General features: G+C 38.4%; 1 protein-coding gene across 4 annotated transcripts in view; it reads left to right on the forward strand.

Moving 5' to 3' along the window:
* Nucleotides 1-22: 22 nt before the first annotated feature.
* TAF2 (TATA-box binding protein associated factor 2) overlaps nt 23-19,665 on the forward strand; it is a 93,395-nt gene continuing 73,752 nt past the window's right edge. For all 4 annotated transcript variants that reach the window (XM_046012182.1, XM_046012155.1, XM_046012163.1 and 1 more), the window contains exons 1-3: nt 23-376; nt 792-846; nt 9,970-10,130. In XM_046012182.1, the coding sequence (XP_045868138.1) occupies nt 294-376; nt 792-846; nt 9,970-10,130 (299 nt within the window). In that variant the 5' untranslated portion in view covers nt 23-293. The remainder of the gene's footprint in view (nt 377-791; nt 847-9,969; nt 10,131-19,665) is intronic.

Consider the following 19,665-nt stretch of genomic DNA (forward strand, 5'->3'; position numbering starts at 1 on the left):
CCCAGTTCCGCTGACGCCAGAGGTCAGAGGTGACAGGCAAGATGTCGGCCGTCTGTGTCTTTGAGTGGTTGGTGAAAGGAGCATCTTCGTGACAAGCTCGCCGGACACGGCGAAAAGGAGCCGAATCGCGGGAGCAAGTTTGAGGCGGCGGCGGGGTGTGGGCGCCGAGGGAGCCCTGGCCGCGGGGCATGACTGTCGGGAGCGTGGGGGAGCGGGGAGTGGGAGGTGCCGGAGGCTGGTAATACCCCGCAGCCCCCCGGGAACCGGGAAGCCAAGCTCGGTGGGAGCGCTTCATGCCGCCGACTGGTTTAGAGCCCGCCAGGATGAACAGGAAGAAAGGAGACAAGGGCTTTGAAAGCCCAAGGCCATATAAATTATAAGTATTTTTTCGTATTCCTTTCCTTTTTTAGCTTTTGTTCTTATTAGTTATATTTTGTGATTGCTTGAAGCTGCCTTGGTGACCCTGGGAAATCTAGTGGGAAACTAGAGCCCACTCACGGTGATGGAAATGCCATTTGTAGGACTCTATGTAGACAGTATGTATGGTTTTGAATGGCAGTATTGTTCAACAGATTTAATGTCCCTTGCAGGTCAATAAGTGTTTTTCTTAAAATACCCAGCTTCCTATTTTTATACGAAGAAATCTATTTTCGTGGCTGTTGCTAAATTTAAAACGTGCAATTACCTTAATTAGTAGGGTTGTGAGCTGCTTAGAACTTCCTGTTTATTCTTCCGTAGAATTATGTTTTTATTTAATAATAGCAGTATTTTCTTTTTCTTTTTTAATATACAACCCATCAGGTTGTCTGCATCAACAATATAAACTTCCAGAGAAAATCTGTTGTGGTAAGTATATTCTCAACAATTATAAGCAGTAACAAATTCAGACATCCTTTACAATATTTAGAAATGTTCCCTTCCAGATGACTATGCTTCAAGAATAGGTAATATTCGGAATTCAGATCTGTGTGACTCTAAGGTGCATAGCCTTGCTGCTGTTCCAACTCAAATCTCCCTTCTTTCTCTCTCTCTCTCTGTTTCTGTATTAACATTTTATTCTGTTTAATCTGTTGTAGAATATGAAAGTCTCTCTTACCAAGCATTTTAGAATTTTGCATGACACAAGAATAAGCCCATAGTGAAATTTCTTCTGTGAGAAAAATTAAGGTTAGCGCTCTCGCAGACTTAACTTGGCTGCTAAGAGGCCGGTTTTGTTTTCTGATACTTGGCTAACCTGGTTTAGGAGCATTGCTTTTTGAAGGTTTAGGTGTGGTGTTAGGGTGTTTGAAATCTCACAGACATTGCCCCTTTCCTTTGATATTTATAGATTGCATATATAATCCAGTCTGGGACAGTCTTTGGCTGCCCAAGTGCTTAATTTGGGGGGACCTAAATTAAAGAGACAAAATCTTAGTGAGCTTTGTTTTTTTGTTTTTTGTTTTCATTTGTTTTGTTTTGGTTTTTGCAGGGGGTGGGTGATGCGTGAACTTCCTTCTGGAACTGTTACCCCTGTATGCATGTGTTTACTCAAGATGAGCTGTATAGTTAAATTAAAAAGTAACTTATTATAGGAATCTTAGAATCATTAAAAGTTCACTAAGTCCCATTTCCTTATTCAGGGAATTTCTCTGTCAATATTCCCTGCATATAATTACAGCTGACCCTTGAATAATGTAGGGGCTAGGGGTCCCGACTTCCTGCACGGTCAAAAATACGGGTATAACTTTGACTTCCCAAAATCTTACTGCTAATAGCTTACTATTGACCAGAAGTATTACCAGTAACATGAACAGTTGATAACGCGTATTTTGTGTGTTTATTATATACTGTGTTATTGTAATAAAGTAAGGTAGGGAAATAATGTGTTATTAAGGAAATCATAAGGAAGAGACAGTACTGCCCTGTATTAGGAAAAAAATCCACATATACATGGGCTTGTGCAGTTCAAATCTGTGTTGTTCAGGGGTCAGCTATATTTACCTTGTACTTCATGGAAGGATACTTAGGTGTGTTGTGTTGTGTTAATTGGGCGGGGAAGATATGAGATTTAGGAAGTTTAATTAAGATGTTACTGAAATAATCTTGGGGAGAAATGATGAAGCCCTGAATGAAATAACAATAATGAAAGTGGTGTAGAAATAGAGTTGACAGGGGCGCCTGGGTGGCTCAATGGGTTGAAGCCTCTGCCTTCAGCTCAGGTCTTGATCTCAGGGTGCTGGGATCGAGTCCCGCATCGGGCTCTCTGCTCGGCGGGGAGCCTGCTTCCTCCTCTCTCTCTGCCTGCCTCTCTGCCTACTTGCGATCTCTCTCTGTCAAATAAATAAAATAAAAAAAAAAAGGAAATAGAGCTGATATGATTGACTGAATTACAGTGAATGTTCATTGAGTACATTCTATATATGAGACTTTTCTAAGGTTTTAAGTGAGTGACCTCAATCACAATAACCCCATGAAGTAGACACTATTTTAATCCTAATTTTAAAAACTAAAGTGGCTGAAAGACTGGAGACTAAGTAACTTTCTTCAGGGCATAAAGTTAACAAGTGATGGAGCCATTTTTAAATCCAGGATGACCTAAGAGTCACACAGCTCCTTATTGTCGGTTCCCTCTTTCAACCTCCTCTGCTCCTGCATATATAATCCAGTCTGGGACAGTCTTTGACTACCCAAGTGCTTAATTTGGGGGGAACCTATATTAAAGAGACAAAATCTTAGTGAGCTTTGTTTTTTTGACAAAAAAATAGATGGGAAGGAACTGCAGATGACTCGTACTAAGAATGTTAGGAAGGAGCTGTGAATGAATTGGGGTTTCCCACTAGAAAAATTGGTTGGGTTGTGAATGGAATAGGGTCCTAGAAGGAAATAAGCAGCATACTCATACAGGTTAATTGAGGGAAAGTTGTAAAAGGACTACTTAGACAGGGTTAAGAGAAACCAAAAGATGGTGGGGCACACTGGTTTAGCAACAAGAAACAGTTAACACTTCTAAACCCCAGAAAACAAAGGAAGAGGTTACTAGGGTATAATAGACTATAGTAGCTGTGGGAAGGAGTCACTTTATAGGATGTGTGGCCTTTGGTGGAAAAAGCTACTGCCTCCTTCAGCTGGGTAGCAGGGAACCTGAAGTTTAGATGAATTGAGCTCCCTTTTCTTCTCCAGTTTTCTCCTCATGCTTCCCATTGGACCACCCCAACTAGAAGCTAAAGAGCTAGCGGCCAGTTAATGTAAGTTCTAGGGTAGAGAATGGAGAGTGGATTCGGAGGGGCAGACGGAGAATATGTAGAATAGTCTACCCATTTGCCCCCAGAAACATTCTTTCTTGTTTTTTTGTTTTGTTTTTGTTTTTGTTCTTGTCTTTTTGAGATGAAAAGCTAGCACTCCCAACACAGGGAACTTAATGAAGTCTCACCCATTATTGCAGAGGTTGGCGATGGCCGACTACCTATTTTTGTTACAAGTTTTGTCCCAGTGCAGTCACATCCACTTATTTGTATATTGTCCGCACTGCTTTGGAGCTGTGCTGGCAGAGCTGAATACCTAGGACAGAGGCTCTGTGGCCCACAAAGCCCATTTACTGCCTGACCCTTGAGGGAGTTTGCCAGTCTCTCATCTCATGAATTCATGTGAGGTTATGGCCGTTCAGCTCTACTCCACTAAAGTATTAGCTCCCACCAGTATCTTTCATCCAAAACAGTGGAAAGAAAAGTAGTGAAGAGAATGAGAAACTTAATTGCTACAGCCCCTGCTTTCTTTAGCTAGTGTCAAGGCCAAAGTTGATAAACACAGCTTCCTCATTCTCCTGCCTGTTCTGTTTTCCCTTTTTCTTCTGCTGATGTTTCTGTTGGTCTGACTAGACCTTCATTCCTGTAGGATCTGCATCCTTGCCTGTCCTGTCTTTATTGAGTTGTTGCTCTTTTCCGTTGATGAGGACTATTGGCCAGGTGAGCCGTAAGAGGCGTTCTGTAAATCCTCCTGGACCGCAGACAGAATTGTTGTCCTTACTGTGTCGCAGAACCTAATCTTTGTTTGATAATTGGGATTAGTCATTCCAGTCAGTATAGTGGCCTCTTTCTCTGCCTGACGGTTTAGTGGCATGAGGAACCAAAAGTGGTCAAGGGACAGTCTCAGCTTCCGGTGTAATGGAACCAGGACTATGTGCCCTGGTGGATGCATGTTTCTCCTGGCCAAATATACCGAACCCAGGGTTACAAAGACAGCAAAGATTCCTCAGTTTTTTGTTTTGTTTTGTTTTTGTTTTTTAATATAATAGTGAGAACAGTCACTCCAGCTTTTACCCTTGGTTTGCAGATCTAGTTTGGCCATGGAGAGCTGACCTTGTATATTGTCCACTAGTTCAAACAGCATCCTGTTGGAGGTCTCTCAATTGATGCAGTACCTGAGCCTTCAGTAGCTGATCACGCCAGCATTTCTGGATGATAGGGCCAACGATGAAATGAGTATATTTTGTGTGTAAGAGCCCATCACCACACTTCCCTGTATACTTAGAGGCATGTCTGAGATAGTACAATGATATGTATGGTTTTCTACAAGTATGTTGTGGGTTGGGGGGGAATCTAGAATCTGTCTGCTCTTGTAAGGACAGATATGTTCTTGATGTGCACTGTCTCTTACCAAGTGACTGACTGGTCTTTCCAGTACCATCTGGATGCTTAGTATGAGCCTGTGCTAGTGGCAGTGGGACCTTAGCAGTGGTGGTAGCCAGCTCATCCCTGATGGAGGGAAGACCATGCCTTAGGGCTCATATAGCGCGTCTTTTCTGCCACCGTGACCTCCTTGTGTATTGGGTAGGGTGACTAGGGAGAGTCTGCCGTATCTACTTCATCTTGCCAGTTGGTTTTGGGGAGGTCCTTTCTGTTGTGGGTGCCCTCTGATGGTCGTTTATGTGGTAACAGCATGGATATTTTCACACTGTACCTGTTCCGAGAAATCCATCCATACGCTTCTCCTGCTCTCTTCCTGTTTTCAGTCTTTTAATTTTGTTCTTACCAAAGTCCTAACCAACCCGTTAGCAATTGCCCATGGATCCGTGTAGTTGTATACTTCAGGACATCTCTGCTTCTACAAGGAGGGTATGGCCAGATATATTTCCCAAGGTTCTGCTGGCTGTAGAACTTCTTCCACTGTCTTTTAGGGCCACACTTCAGTGGCTTTCTAATGGCAGTTCCCTCCACTTCCAGCTGGTGGTAGCATCCTGCGTGCTTACTCCTAATTTGGGCTTGTGCTTTGTGCTGTTAGCTGAGCATAGGGAGCGCTCAGTGACATGATGGGTGTATATGGAGGGAGAGGTAGACGAGCAGTGGGAGGACGTCTTACGGGATTCTGAGCACCTGCTCACGTGTTGCCTCTTCTTTATGAACCTGCTGGGCCCTGGCTCAGATCTGTTGTCTCTGTTTAAAAGTGGAAAACTGCTGCACTTGCCCAGTTTTATTTTTCAGAACTTTATTTTATTCTCCTATCATTATGATCACTTCAGGTAACAGTCTTTGGAAGTCCCATGGTCAAGTGTTGAGTTTCTACTGAAGGGTCTAGTAGCAAACTAGTGGTTGGTTTGCAAATTGAGTATAGTTAGCAACAGAAGACTTTGTGGCCTTCCTCTCAAAGCTCAGGAATTTGCAGTCATTCTATTGGGAAAAGCCAGCATCTGTAGAGCACCTCTGTCTGTCATGGACATTCCTAGTGCCATTGGATCTACTGACTCATAAGGCCCAAGTGTCAAGGTGGCTTGAACCATGCTTGGACCTGCTGTAGAACCTTTTCTTGGTCTAGACCCCTCTCAAAGCTGGTAACTTAATAGGTTGCCTAGTAAGCAGTATGCCCAGATCTAGATATTGCCTCCAGAATTCAAAGAAGCCTACCAAGTTTTGTGTCCTTTCCTCTTCCTCCTCCCCACTTTGGTGGGCAGTATGAAATGAAGCAACTTATCTTTTATTTGAAAGGAATACTTTCATATGCCTCAATACTGGAACCTTAGAAGCTTTATTAATGTGATAGGCCCCTGAACTTTGATGCTTTTTAACCGGCATCCTCTGCCATCCATACGTTTTTTTCTTAAAGCATTTGGAGAACTTGCTTTTCGCTTCTCACCAGGTCCAGTTAGCATAATGCTGTCAATATGATATACTAGTGTAATTCTTCATAGCCTGTCTGGGAATCAAGGGACTTTTGGACTATGTTTTGATTGAGCAGGAGAATTGATATAGCTTCTAGTTATTAGATGACAGTGAAGGTGTTCTGCTGTTTTGAAGAAAACCTGTGTCTGATTTTTTTTTTCCTGGTAAGAATTGGCAGGGGGGTGGGGAAGGGAAGGTTTGCTTGATAATTAGTCTCAATACTACTTACCAAGAGCTATGATGATTTGCTGCAGTAAAAATACTATATCTGAAACTGTGGTTGTAATTGGCAGTTTTGTGATAATTCATTGTCATTCTCCAAAACCTACTCAACTTTTGTATTGGCTGAATAATAGAGTTAAATGAAGATGTAGTAGGCATCTTTCCAGTATCTGATGGCATGAATCTTTGCAATTCCCCAAGGAATGTTTAGTTGCTTTGACTTACTATCTAGCCCTTCTGTAGTAGTCCTCACTGCGCTGGTTAGAGAACAAATATGGGGATTGTCAGTTACTAAAATATATGTTCTGAGACTGGGGAAATAAGCATGAGTTCTACTCTGAGGGAGCCTTGGGCTGTTAACCCCTTTAGTACTTGACCTCCAAAGACTTCCAGTATGAGTAGTAGACTGGTAAGGTTTTGGGACTCCAGGAATTGTTTCAGAATCAAGATATAATACCTCCAAGAAGAGAGGAAAAATTAATTCATTTGAGTGGGATGGGTCTCAAGATTTTAAGGAATGGTATGTGAGACTTGTACATGTTTGTAGGCACAGGAGAAAATCCTGTAGGGAGGAGGCATTGTAATTATAGGAGAGGATGATTAATAGAGTGGAATTTTTTTTTTTAATATTTTATTGATTTGACAGACAGAAATCACAAGCAGGCAGAGAGGCAGGCAGAGAGAGAGGAGGAAGCAGGCTCCCTGCGGAGCAGAGAGCCCGACGCGGGGCTCGATCCCAGGACCCTGAGATCATGACCTGAGCCGAAGGCAGAGGCTCTAACCCACTGAGCCACCCAGGCGCCCCAATAGAGTGGAATTTTTAAGGCTACTATAGAGCATGGCCTCCGTTGACCAGTGGAAGGATCACTCTTGAACAGTAGGGAAAGATGGCTACATGCAGCAGGAGGGAAAGAGAATTGGTAGATGGCAGACGAGTGGTTGAAATGAAGGATCTTGAATAAATGGAGATGAAGGATTGTGTAACAAACTGGAGGAGGTCAAGGAATTGGAGGACTTCATGTAGTTGACCAGGAAGACTGGGGAGGGAAATAGCAGGAGCGGCAGAAGGATAAGCATTGCGGGCACTCAAGTTTGAAGTGTCGGCATGGGAGTAATTACCAGTAGTAATGATCTATCTTTTGAAGTGTTGTCTCAATGCTGAAGTGAAGATTGTAGAAATTAAGGTCAAGGAACTTTGAAGCAGTGTTACTGCACGAATCAAATATATCTACATTCATATCACTCAGAGTGATGGCAGAGGTTAGAAAGGGGGGGCATGAGCCTTTGATAAATGTTGAAGAATTTGGAAGATAAGAATAAAGAGGAATAGAGGATAGTGGACCTGTATGGCATGAACATACGGGAAAAGAAGTAGAAAAGAATGATAAAGACATGTCTTAAGCATTTATTAGATGTCCACTATGATTTTAAGGGCTTTCCATGTATTAAATTGCTGAGTTGTCAGACCACCAAAAGGTAGGTAGTGTCATTATTCCTGTTTTACAGATGAGGAAAAGACAGAGCTAGAGTAACCCAAGATCATACACTCATTAAGTGGTAAAGCTTGGGTTTGAATGCAGGCAGTTTACCTTCAGAAAACACAACATTTAAAGATGACATTATCCTGCCCTTGCTCTTATAGCATATGCTATCTACGAGCGGTCCAGAGTAGCATTTGAAATTAGGAGGTCTCCTGTTTTCCCCTCCCATAATTTATAGTGAATGAAAGAATAAGTAACTTCTTGTCAGAGGGATTTCAAGAGACATTTTATCTAAAGCCAGAAGGTATAGAACGAGTATTTGAAAAAGCTGAATGGCACAAGAGAGATTATTTAGAACAGGATAGGAATATGATCAGCTGTAAAGTGCTTGGGAGGGAACAAGGAGCAAGAAGGAGATGAGATTAAGTGAGAGCTTAGGTGATTGGGGGGCTTGCAGTAATGCCAGTGGTCAAAGATGACAGGGAATGGAGACATGTAGAAATTAATGGATCTGAATGTTGTATCCAAATATAGGTTAGGGCTCTAGGTGGTGTCAGAGACCTGATGATACAAGGAGACTGGGCTTTCCCTATCTTCATGAAATATACTCCATTCACTGTTCTGTCAATGTTAACCTTAGTCTAGAAAGCCAAATCCTGTTCTTAGTCCCAGCCATGTAGCTAACTACTGATGTAAAGCACTTTCCATAATCTTTTCTATTATAGCTCACTTTTGCTGTTGTCTTGATTCTGTTCGCTGTCATTGAGCTGGTCTAAGTTTGTTCATATAGATTGGTCATTGGATTGCTGATAGGCTAATTAAGGTAGTAGTTTACACCTTTATTTTATTATTATTATTTTTTTAAGATTTTACTTACTTATTCGACAGAGAGAGAGAAAGAGACAGCAGAAGAGGGAACACAAGCAGGGGGAGTGGAAGAGGGAGAAGCAGGCTTCCCACTGAGCAGGGAGCCCAATGTGGGGCTCGATCCCAGGACCCTGGGATCAGGACCTGAGCCCAAGGCAGATGCATAATGATTGAGCCACCCAGGCACCCCAGTAGTTTACAGCTTTAAACACAGCTTTCATCAGCAGTATTTTGACTTCTTTCTGTTCTCATTTTCTACCACGTAGATCTGCATAGATAGTATAATTTAAGAATGTACGGCTCTCTTTATATTTGGGAATTAGAGGGATTGGGGCTGCAGAATCTCTAGATATTTGAGCAGTTATGCCAAATGTTATAAAAAAAAATTTCTTGCGTATTATTTAAAACCTTGTACGAGAAACCTAGCATTGTAGGAATCCATTGGAATCATTTAGATCTGGTTTGAATGTGAATACTCCACTTACTAATTATATGACTTTAACTTTGTTAACTTATCTGTGAAAAGTATAAAGTAGTACTTTTTTCGGTTGTTAGTGGGATTGGAGAGAACATATTCGTGTAATGTCTGGCATATAGTAGTGCTCACTAAATAGCAGCCATTATAATTGTTATGCTTTAGTCCTCTATGTTGCTGCCTCATTTCATCTTAGCTATTCCCATTGTAGCTTCTGAAATTTCCCTGTTCGCCCTGCAACCCCTGAAAGGCTACTCTTTCATGCCCTCCCATAACTGGCATTTGAGTACATCAGTTTTTTTACTCAAGGTAGTAAAGTCAGTGGACTAAATGCTATGTTCCAATGGCCCATCTTTCCCATTTGATTCCCATTTTGGAGGGCCATGTTCTTTCACTCACCAACCTGGTTTTGATTCTCTTTCTGCTCTATCTTTTTTTTTTTTTCCCTTTCTTCCCTGTTTGAGTTCCAGTCTGTATGGAAATTGTTGAGTTTGACAGTAGTGAGTTGTTTTACTGTCCTATTAGCAGAATATCTAATTTTCACTGATAGTGAAACACAAAAGAGATAAAGTATTTATAATTCACACCTGTTCATTCATTAGGACAATAATGTTTGAAATGATACTTGGAGAGCTTTTGTATGTATGTAGCTATTTGAGATTCTATCTCTGAAGGGTAGTATACATAGTAGAAATAAAAGTATAAATAAGTGTAAATAGTAGAAATAAAAAAAGTATGTTCTAAAACCTCCATTCTTAATTATAATGAAAGTTATTATTCTTTATCTTTGCAGGGATTTGTGGAACTGACTATATTTCCCACAGTTGCAAACTTGAATAGAATCAAATTGAACAGCAAACAGTGTAGAATATACCGAGTAAGGATAAATGATTTAGAAGCTGCTTTTATTTATAATGACCCAACCTTGGAAGTCTGTCACAATGAATCAAAACAGTAAGTTGTGTACTTTAAAAGTTGATGTTTCTAACAGCTTTATTTTCCCCATATTATTGGATTAATTTTTTCAACAGATTTTTCTTAGTTGATTATTAGACTTCGAATCGCAATTTTTTTCCTAATTATAATTTTCTTTTACCGCTCTGCGCATTTGGTTCAAGAAATTTTACTAGCTCTGCCCAACATAGTAAGTTATGAAGTTTCCTTTCTTCAGACTGATTTTAAAGAAGTATTATCAGAATTCTAAATAAATTTTAACCATTTTCCTACTTTTAATGTTTTTTAAAAAACTACTTCGTAAATATTAAATGTGATCTTAGTAGATTAGGTGTTTACTGTAATCCCTGGACCAGAGACCACTTTACTTTAGACAATTTCAGGCTGTCATATAAAAATATTGTTTTAAATGCCTCTTTGCTTCACTTTACATAAATACTGCATCTACTGAGGTTACTTCTGGTTTTTATCAGTAAACACGTTGTGATGAGTTTTGTGTCCTACTTTTTACAATTAAGTGCTTTGTCTCCACTTTTCCAAATATGATATGCTTCACTTTCTGTCATTTTTATGGTCAGGTTAATATTACATTTACTCAGTATTCTATAGTTCGCATGTTGTTTTCCAGCTGTTCAGCTTTTGTATAATTTCCAGCTTTTGAGATCCTAAGTAATGTTGAGTGAATATTTTGTCCCAGATCAGTTTATTTTCCTTTGACTTATTTCCTTAGGCAAATAGGATTATTTATTATTTTTAAGGCACTTAGTATTTTACTTCATTGTGCCCCATAACATTTGTGTTCATTTAAGTACTGTCAACTACATTTGAGGACACATGTTTTTTCAAAGTTTAGATAGCATTGGATTGTATCATGAGTCTCTGTTTTGGGGTCAGGTGCCAAAACTTTGTTATAACTTTTTTTAAGTTAGGATGGTATTTTAACTTCCCTAGATGTATAACATTGCTTTAAAGCAGCAATTCTCTAAGTGTGATTTCCAGACAAGCAGCATCAGCATCACCTGGAAACTTGTTAGAAAAAAATATAATAACAGAAAGGAGGGCAAACCATCAAAGACTCTTAACAACAGGGAACAGACTAAGGGTTGCTGGAGGGGAGGTGGTAAGGGGATGGGCTAAATGGGTGATAGGTGTTCAGAGAGCCCTTATTGTAATGAGCTCTGGGTGTTATATGCAAGTGATGAATCACTAAATTTTAGTCCTAAAACTAATACTGTGCTTAAATTAGAACTTAAATTAGAACTTAAATAAAATCTTGAAAGAAAAAAGACATGCAGATTCCCGTGCATTGGCTTAGATCTACTGAATCAGAAACTGAGGATATAGTCCTACAATTTGTGTTTTAACTAGTGTGCCAGGTGATTAGAAGGGTTGAGAAAAGAGGCGTATCTTTAGACATATTTTTGGTTCCAATTATCATTGGTTCAGAATCTTTACAACTCAGGGAAGAGAAAAGGAAATGCTGTTGGAAAAATTCAGGGAATTTCTGAATTGCTTCTGTAACTTCCCATTTCACAGAGATGAGTAGTTGTGAAATTACATTTCTTTTTCAGCCACACTTGTAGAACTCATATAAAAACACTTATTAAAAAAGCATTTGCATCCTCTTCCTCCTGGGGGAGGTGGGGAGAAATGACTTGCCTTTGGGATAGTAAATATACACCACTAATGAAAGGAAAAGGCACCTGCAAAAAAGCAGGTGGGGAAGCCATTGCCTTCCTAGAGCCCAGAATAGCTACCCAGTTGGTACTAGAACTCTGCATTTAATGACAGGGTAAGAAGCCTCTCTGTCTGCCAGTCACAGAACAGTGCTTGCACATCTGCTTTACCTGTTGCTCAGGTCTCAGAGCATATAATCAGTGACAGTCCAGTGACAGGAACAATGGACTCCACAGCTGTTAAGGACGGAAGCTTTACTTTGCCATGTTTGTTTTGAGGTGATCATATCCCCTAAAATTTTTCTCTAGTGGTAGGGAAGATGCTTTATCACTTGCCGCATTAGAAGGAAAGAAAAGGAGGTTATAAAGGGAAATCTTTACACTTTAATCTTTTCAGCTAGAATTAGAGCTCAGTTAGGCATGGTCACTTAGCAAATACTTGCTCCTTACCCCCGCTTTTCTGCCAAGCGCTAGAATCTCATTTACTTTTTAAGAGAGAGGACATTAGTTATTTTTTCCTGGTTTTTATTCTCTGACTCGTTTTAAAAAGGGTTTAAAATTGGTTGTGGAATTTTCTTAGACAACAGTTTTTAAAAGAAGCTAATGAAAGTAGCATGAAGAGTGAAAAGCATCGGGTAGTGGGCACACGCTAACTAAAGCTTCTGCACAGTTACTGTGGGAGAACTAGACTTGGGTTTGGTACTTCTGGCTGCCATACCAAAGAGGGAAACACTGTTGTTTATGTGATTGATAAGCCACAAGATAGAAGCATGCCCATGCCAGGTATTCAGAGGAAATTCTGCTTTCCTTAGAAGTTAGATGTGGAAAATCTCTCTTCTGGATTATATTACTTTTAGAGAACTTTGGGAAAGGCCGAGAGTTGAGGTCCTTACTTACTGTGCTCCCTGGATACTTCGTCACCTTTGTTTCTAAAGTAACTTTCTTTCATATACCAGTAAAATTTACACTGAAGCTGAAACAGAAATTAAGTGTAGCAGTTTTGAAATTGAAAATTAAATCCTGTGATAACATTTGATCTTTACTACCAGAATGTGTGTAAATGTATTTAAACCACGAATGCCCTAACAGTCAAAGTAATATACTGCTTCGTCACATTTCTTCTTATTTGTTTTAAAGTTTAAAGTTAAGGCGCCAGGCCCTTCTATTTTTAATGGAAAGTGTGTGCTTACCTTGGTTGAGATTCAGTATCTTTTTACCGCAGGGAGAATGTAAGGAAGGGAAACATTTAGATAACAGACTAAAAGACATTTCTGTGTCTATACTTTTGCCTGTTTTACCCAACTAAGTGTGAGCTGAGTTGTTAAATGACCCAGATGCAATTAAAAATCCTGTTTGTTATGTTACATGGATAGGGTGCATGCTCGCTCAGTCTCTCTCTCACTCTTTTTTGGGGGGGACTTATTGTCTGCCAGTAAAATAATTGTAGCAATCTCTCTAAGTATATTTTATATTTGAATCTTATATATTGTTGATAAATTATAGTTGGCCCTGTAGGAGTTATGGCTTTTTGGTTCTCTTTTTTTTCCTTTTTTTTTTTGCTCTATTTTTCTTTTCTTAGAATGAAATAAATGTGGATATTGCCAGAGAAGCTGTTTCTGTGGATAGCCTACAGTGGCTGACATCTTTTTACTTTGTTTCTTTTCCTTCCCTAGGTAGGCTTTGCAACTTTGAGAAGATCTTTTTTATTTTGCTTGAAAAGCTTCAGCCTTCCAGAGTTCCAAGCATCAGTTTAATTCCTGTCTCCTGTGTTCATTTTCACTCAGGATTGACAGTAGAAATGACCAATCTTGAGATATAAATGAAGTAGCTGTTGAGTGATTAGAATGATTATTTTTAGAGTAATTGGAGTTGATTTTTTTAAATTGCTGTTTAATTTTCTTTTTTGCTACTTTTTAAAGAAGATTTTTTTTTTTTTAAACAAATAAGAAGAAATGTGACAAAGCAGTATATTACTTTGACTGTTAGGGCATTCTTGGTTTAAATACATTTACACACATTCTGGTAGTAAAGATCAAATGTTATCACAGAATTTAATTTTCAGTTTCAAAACTGCTATACTTAATTTCTGTTTCAGACTTCTACTACCTAAAGGTTTTAAATGTTATTTTACTAATACATAGTAGAAGTAGGTGATTCCCTTACTGATTATAGTTAAGTAAGTTTTATATTAAGATAGTTTTATATTTTAACTCAGCCAGGATGGCTCACTGCCAGTTTTTTTACTGGTATTAATTAGGATTAAATTATGGTAGTTGGAGTAACATTAAAGTTGATTTAGTCAAAACATCAACAGGAATTTTTCCTATACTATTTCACCTTCTGCTTGAATGCTTCTAGCTCTGGAGAGCTCACTATATTTTAAAGCACCCCTTTCATTATTTCTGAATGCTAGAAAATTCTTTATTATATCAAACTACAGTTTGTTTTGCTATGATATTCACAAAATTATCCATTTAAATATTGTTTTATCCTAGGGGCGCCTGGGTGGCTCAGTGGGTTAAGCCGCTGCCTTCAGCTCAGGTCATGATCTCAGGGTCCTGGGATCGAGCCCCGCATCGGGCTCTCTGCTCAGCAGGAAGCCTGCTTCCTCCTCTCTCTCTCTGCCTGCCTCTCTGCCTACTTGTGATCTCTCTCTGTGTGTCAAATAAATAAATAAATAATCTTAAAAAAAATAAATAAATAAAAAATTGTTTTATCCTAATTAAATACTGTTTTCCTCTTTCTAGTCTACATGATCTAAATACTTTCAACCCTTCCTCATCTAAAACTCTTTCCAAATTTATTACCATTCTCACCCTTTGAATATACTCTGATTTGTCATTGTTCTTAAATGTGGTAGCCCTGAAACTAGATATAGTCCTTCCTATTTGGATTAAATGATAGATGCATAGCTGTAGAGTCATTTTGACCTTATCTGTATTCATTATTCTATAGTTTGAAATACATTAGCCTTTCACAAATGGCTACTTTGGTTTTGTTTTGTTTTGATTTTTTTTCTTCCAAAAATTTTTTTAAAAGATTTTATTTTTTTTATATCACAGAGAGAGAGATCACAAGTAGGCAGGCAGAGAGAGAGGGGGTATCAGGCTCCATGCTGAGCAGAGAGCCCGATGCGGGGCTCCATCAGAGGACTCTGCGATCATGACCTGAGCAGAAGGCAGAGTCCCACTGAGCCACCCAGGCGCCCCTTTCCAAATTTTTTATTTAAATTCTGGTTAGTTAACATATAGTGTAATATTGGTTTCTAGAGTAGAATTTAGTGATTTATCATTTGCATGCAACACCCAGTGCTTATCATAATAAGTGCCTTCCTTACTACCCATCACCCATCCAGCCCATCCCCCCCACACCTCCCTACATCAACCCTTAGTTTGTTCTCTATTGTTAAGTGTCTCTTACGGTTTGCTTCCCTCTTTCTCTCTCTTTGTTTTCCTCTTACCATATATTCATTTGTTTTGTTCCTAAGTTTCTAAGATGAATGAAATCATACGGTATTTTTCTTTCTCTGACTAACTTACTTTGCTTAGCATAATACACTCTAGTTCTATCCATGTTGTTGCAAGTGACAAGATTTTCTTCTTTTTCTTTGTATATATACACCACATCTTTATCCATTCATCATCAGTCATTAGACACTTGGGCTCTTTCCATAATTTGGCTGTTGTTGATAATGCCGCTAAAAGTATTGGGGTGCATGTACCCCGTTGAATCTAGTAGTGCAATTGCTGGGTCATAGGGTATCTATATTTTTAACTTCTTGAGGCACCTCCGTATTGTTTTCCAGAGTGGCTGCACCAGTTTGCATTCCCACCAACAGTGTAGGAGGGTTCCCCTTTCTCCACATCCTCACCAACATTTGTTGTTTCCTGTGTTGTTAATTTTAGACAAATGGCTACTTGGAGTAGTTCATTCAAGTTTGAATTTGAGGGAAATTCCCTAGGTTTGGTTTTTTTTTTTTTTTTTTTTTTTTGGTATAAAAACCTGTTCAGGTACAGTTTTCTCCAAGCAACCTATTTCACAGTATCATATCAAATGTTGTTTTGATTATTTCTAAAATGTCATCTTTATTGATTTGGAATACCCAAATACCAATACCAGTACAGTTTCTGTTTCAGAAAATGGGTTTTCCTGCTGCTGGCTTATTTACTTATTTTCTCTGTGTGGAAACTGTTAAAACCAAAGACAAGGGAAACCAAGACTTGGATGTAGAGTAACTAGAACTTTAAAACACTACTAATAGAAATGTAAATTGAGTTTGAATAGATGCATACCTTATGAATAGGTCTTACTCTTAGGTATATACCCAATAGAAATATGTGTATATGTTCACCAAAAAATGTGTACAAAAATGTTCACAGCAGCATTTATAATAGTCAAACTGGAAATTACCTGAAGACTCATCAGTGGTAGAAGGTGGATTGTGGTATGTTCTCACACCATGGGAATTCTAAACAGTAACAAGAATGAATGAGCACCAACTATATGCTGTAGTATGTCTGGATCTCGCAGACTTGACATTGGATAAAAGAAGTCCGACACAGGAGAAAGTCTGTTAAGTTGTTAATCTGTCACCTTAGCTGTCAGAATAATGGGTAACCCTTGGTGGTAGGAAGTGGGGCTTGGTTAGTGATTACAGGAGGGCTTCTGAGAGGCTGGTAAAGTTCAGTTCTTGCCCTATATGCTGGCTACTTTTGTTCTGTGAAAATTTATTTAGCTGCATATTTAGAGTACATGTGCTTTTCTGATACGTATTGCACTTCCATGAGGTTTTTTTTTTTTTTTTAAATAGAGAAGGAGTTTACAAATAACTGAATCTTAAGTTTTGTAAAATCTGCACTTATAGTTTAAAGAAGTATATGTTATTGGCAGAGAATTACCAGATTATTTTAATATGAATGTTTATAATAGGTTCTTGGAGAAAATTCTTTTGATTACCCTAGTTTTCTAGTTTTTCAGTATCTCCTATAACATTACTTGTCTCTTTAAGCTTTGTTTCCTTGAGGGGATGAGGGTTGGGAGCTGGAGCTTGGGGATGGTCGTGGTTACAGGGCAAGGACATATTAATATTTTGCAGTCACTATTATTCTGAAAATTGAAAACACTTATTATAATCCTGCCTTGTGATTTTTGGCTTTAGTGAGGTTATTATGAAAAGAAACATATTTGATTCATATTATGAAAGGAAACACTGAAATCCAAACCATGAGAAGATTGTTCCTCATAACTTACTTTCCAATAGATTCCGCTTAAAATGACTCACCATTTTATTTGGACCACTTTACCTTTTCTCAGGAAATGAGGAGATTAAGTGAGAATAATTTCCCATAAAAAAACTGAGTGGTCTAATATGTAATGTTTAAATTTGGCTTTTTATGTAATGATTTTTATTTTTGAATTTCACAGATACCGGGGGGAAATTACAGGTTTCTTCAACTGTCTTTCATATTTCATGTTTTTGAAATTTTATTGAAAAGAAATTGCAATCTCTAGATATACAAAATAGCCTTTAAAATTAGATGGTATGTTAAGTAAGTGCTGGCAAGAATGTGAAGCAACTGGCACTTTTATATATTGATGGTGGGAATATGGAATGGTATAGCCATTCTGGAAAACAGTTTGGCATATTCTTACAAAGCTAAACATATTTTACCATCTGACTCAGCAGTCCCACTCTTGTGTATTTGTACTACAAAAATGAAAATTAAAATCACATGAAAAACAATATACAGTTGTTCATAGCAGTTCTATTTGTGATAGCCAAAAGCTAGAAACAACCCACATGTTCTTCAGTGGCTGAATGAATGAACAATAATCAGTGGTCCAGTCTACACTGTGAAATACTGTTCATTATAGGAAGAAACAAACTTATTGGTACATGTGATGCTTGAGGTGAATTTTAAGACATACTGAGTGAGACAAGCCAGCCTTACAAGGTTGCTTTCTGTATGACTCCATTTATCTGACACAAGGCATAGCGCAAGGTACTCTTTGGGATGCTGGACCTATTCTATATCCTGATTGTGGTAGTGGTTACACATGTGTAAGAATTTACAGAATTATATACCAAAGGAAAAAGAGTTGCTTTTGCTTTATGATATTTTTAAAAAATAGATGGTATGTGAAAACACAGATTTATTCATTTTATTGTGATCCTATAGTTTTTACACATTTTACATTTATTTTATATTTTACACATTTCACACATTACACATCTATCTGACAGGAAGGAATAGTTAAAATTATTACTGTTTTTTGGAAGATCGAGCAAGGGCACAAGTCGGGGGAGCCGCAGGGAGGAGAAGAAGCAGGCTCCCCACTGAGCAAGGATCCTGATGTAGAACTGGATCCCAGGATCCTGGGATCATAACCTGAGCAAAGTTGTTAAAAACTTTAGTTAGTGCATCCTTCCTAGATAATAGAGGATGAAAATGGGAGAGGAATGGCCTCTGTCGGTTTCAGAGTTTATAACTTTAATTTTTTTTTAATGGCTTTTTCCATTTAATTTTTCCTGTAATCACTCTGTATAGTCTATAAATCTTACCTTTTAACTACTTAAAATTTTATTAAGCTAGTGAAATGTAACTAACTTTGCTTTCTGGATTCATCTAGTGGCCAAATGATAAGCCTAAAGGTGCACAACAAGAATGTGGCTCATGGGGTTGTCTTTCATCCCATTTTCTTGTTATGTCTTTCCTTGTCTTTTTTCTTTTATCCATTTTGTCCGTATTCCTTTAACCGATTTCAATGAGAAAATGTAATACGTGTATAGATGGTCCCCAGCTTAGGACAGTTTGACTTAAAGACTTTTCAGCTTTATGATAGTGCAGAGGTGGTGATACGCATTTAGTAGAAACCATACTTTGAATTTTGATTACTTTCCCAGGTTAGCATATGTGGTACCTGTGTACCTTAGCATACCAGGTTAGCATATGTGGTACCTGTGCGGTGAGCCACAGTTCCCAGCCAGCCATGGATCACAAGGCTAAGCGATCTATATACTTAGAACCATTCTTTATCCATACAGCCACTCTGTTTTTCACTTTCAATATAGTACTCAATAAATTACCTGAGATGTTCAACACTTCATTATAAGACAGGCTTTGTGTTAGGTGATTTGGCCCAATGGTAGGTTAATGAAAGTGTACTGAACATGTTTGTGGTAAGCTAGGCTAAGCTCTGATATTTTGGTAGGTTAGGTGTATTAAATGCATTTCAACTTAGAATGTTTTCAATTTATAATGGGTTTATTAGGACATAAACCCATTGTAAATGGAAGGAGATCTCTATGGGTGTGTATTTGTGTGTGTGTGTGTGTGTGTGTGTGTGTTTAGTGAATTACATATATCGTTTTTAGTGAAATAAAATTAGAAAATTGGATGGGAACAATGTTTTAATATTTCCATAAGACTTCTCTGTGTTGTTTTCATCTAATGGGAAATAAGGCCAAGTAACTATTGAACAAATATTGATAGAGTAGCCTCCTGGCATATAGGAGATAAAACAGTGAAGCAGCCAAAAGTTTCCCTCCTTCCTTAAGCTTATATTGTCAGGCGCTGGTGAGTGAAGGTAAGAAGTGTTATATTTTGAGGACTTAATACTCATCCTAACCTGTTGTAAACATCTTAATTTCTGTCAATCGTAGAGCTTGTGAATCCACTGAAATTTTTGCCAGCATGATCAAGAATATTTATTTATTCATTAATTATTAATTAATAATAATTCTACATAGATTCTTTTTACTTCTCTCAGGAAGGTATAGTGGCTTTGGCATTCCAAAATTAATGAAGAATGTGATAATCATAATAATACCATAGCATTGGCGAGTAGATTAAATATGA

The sequence above is a fragment of the Meles meles genome, chromosome 1, assembly GCF_922984935.1.
Source record: "Meles meles chromosome 1, mMelMel3.1 paternal haplotype, whole genome shotgun sequence".
In the NCBI taxonomy this organism is placed as follows: Eukaryota; Metazoa; Chordata; class Mammalia; order Carnivora; family Mustelidae; genus Meles; species Meles meles.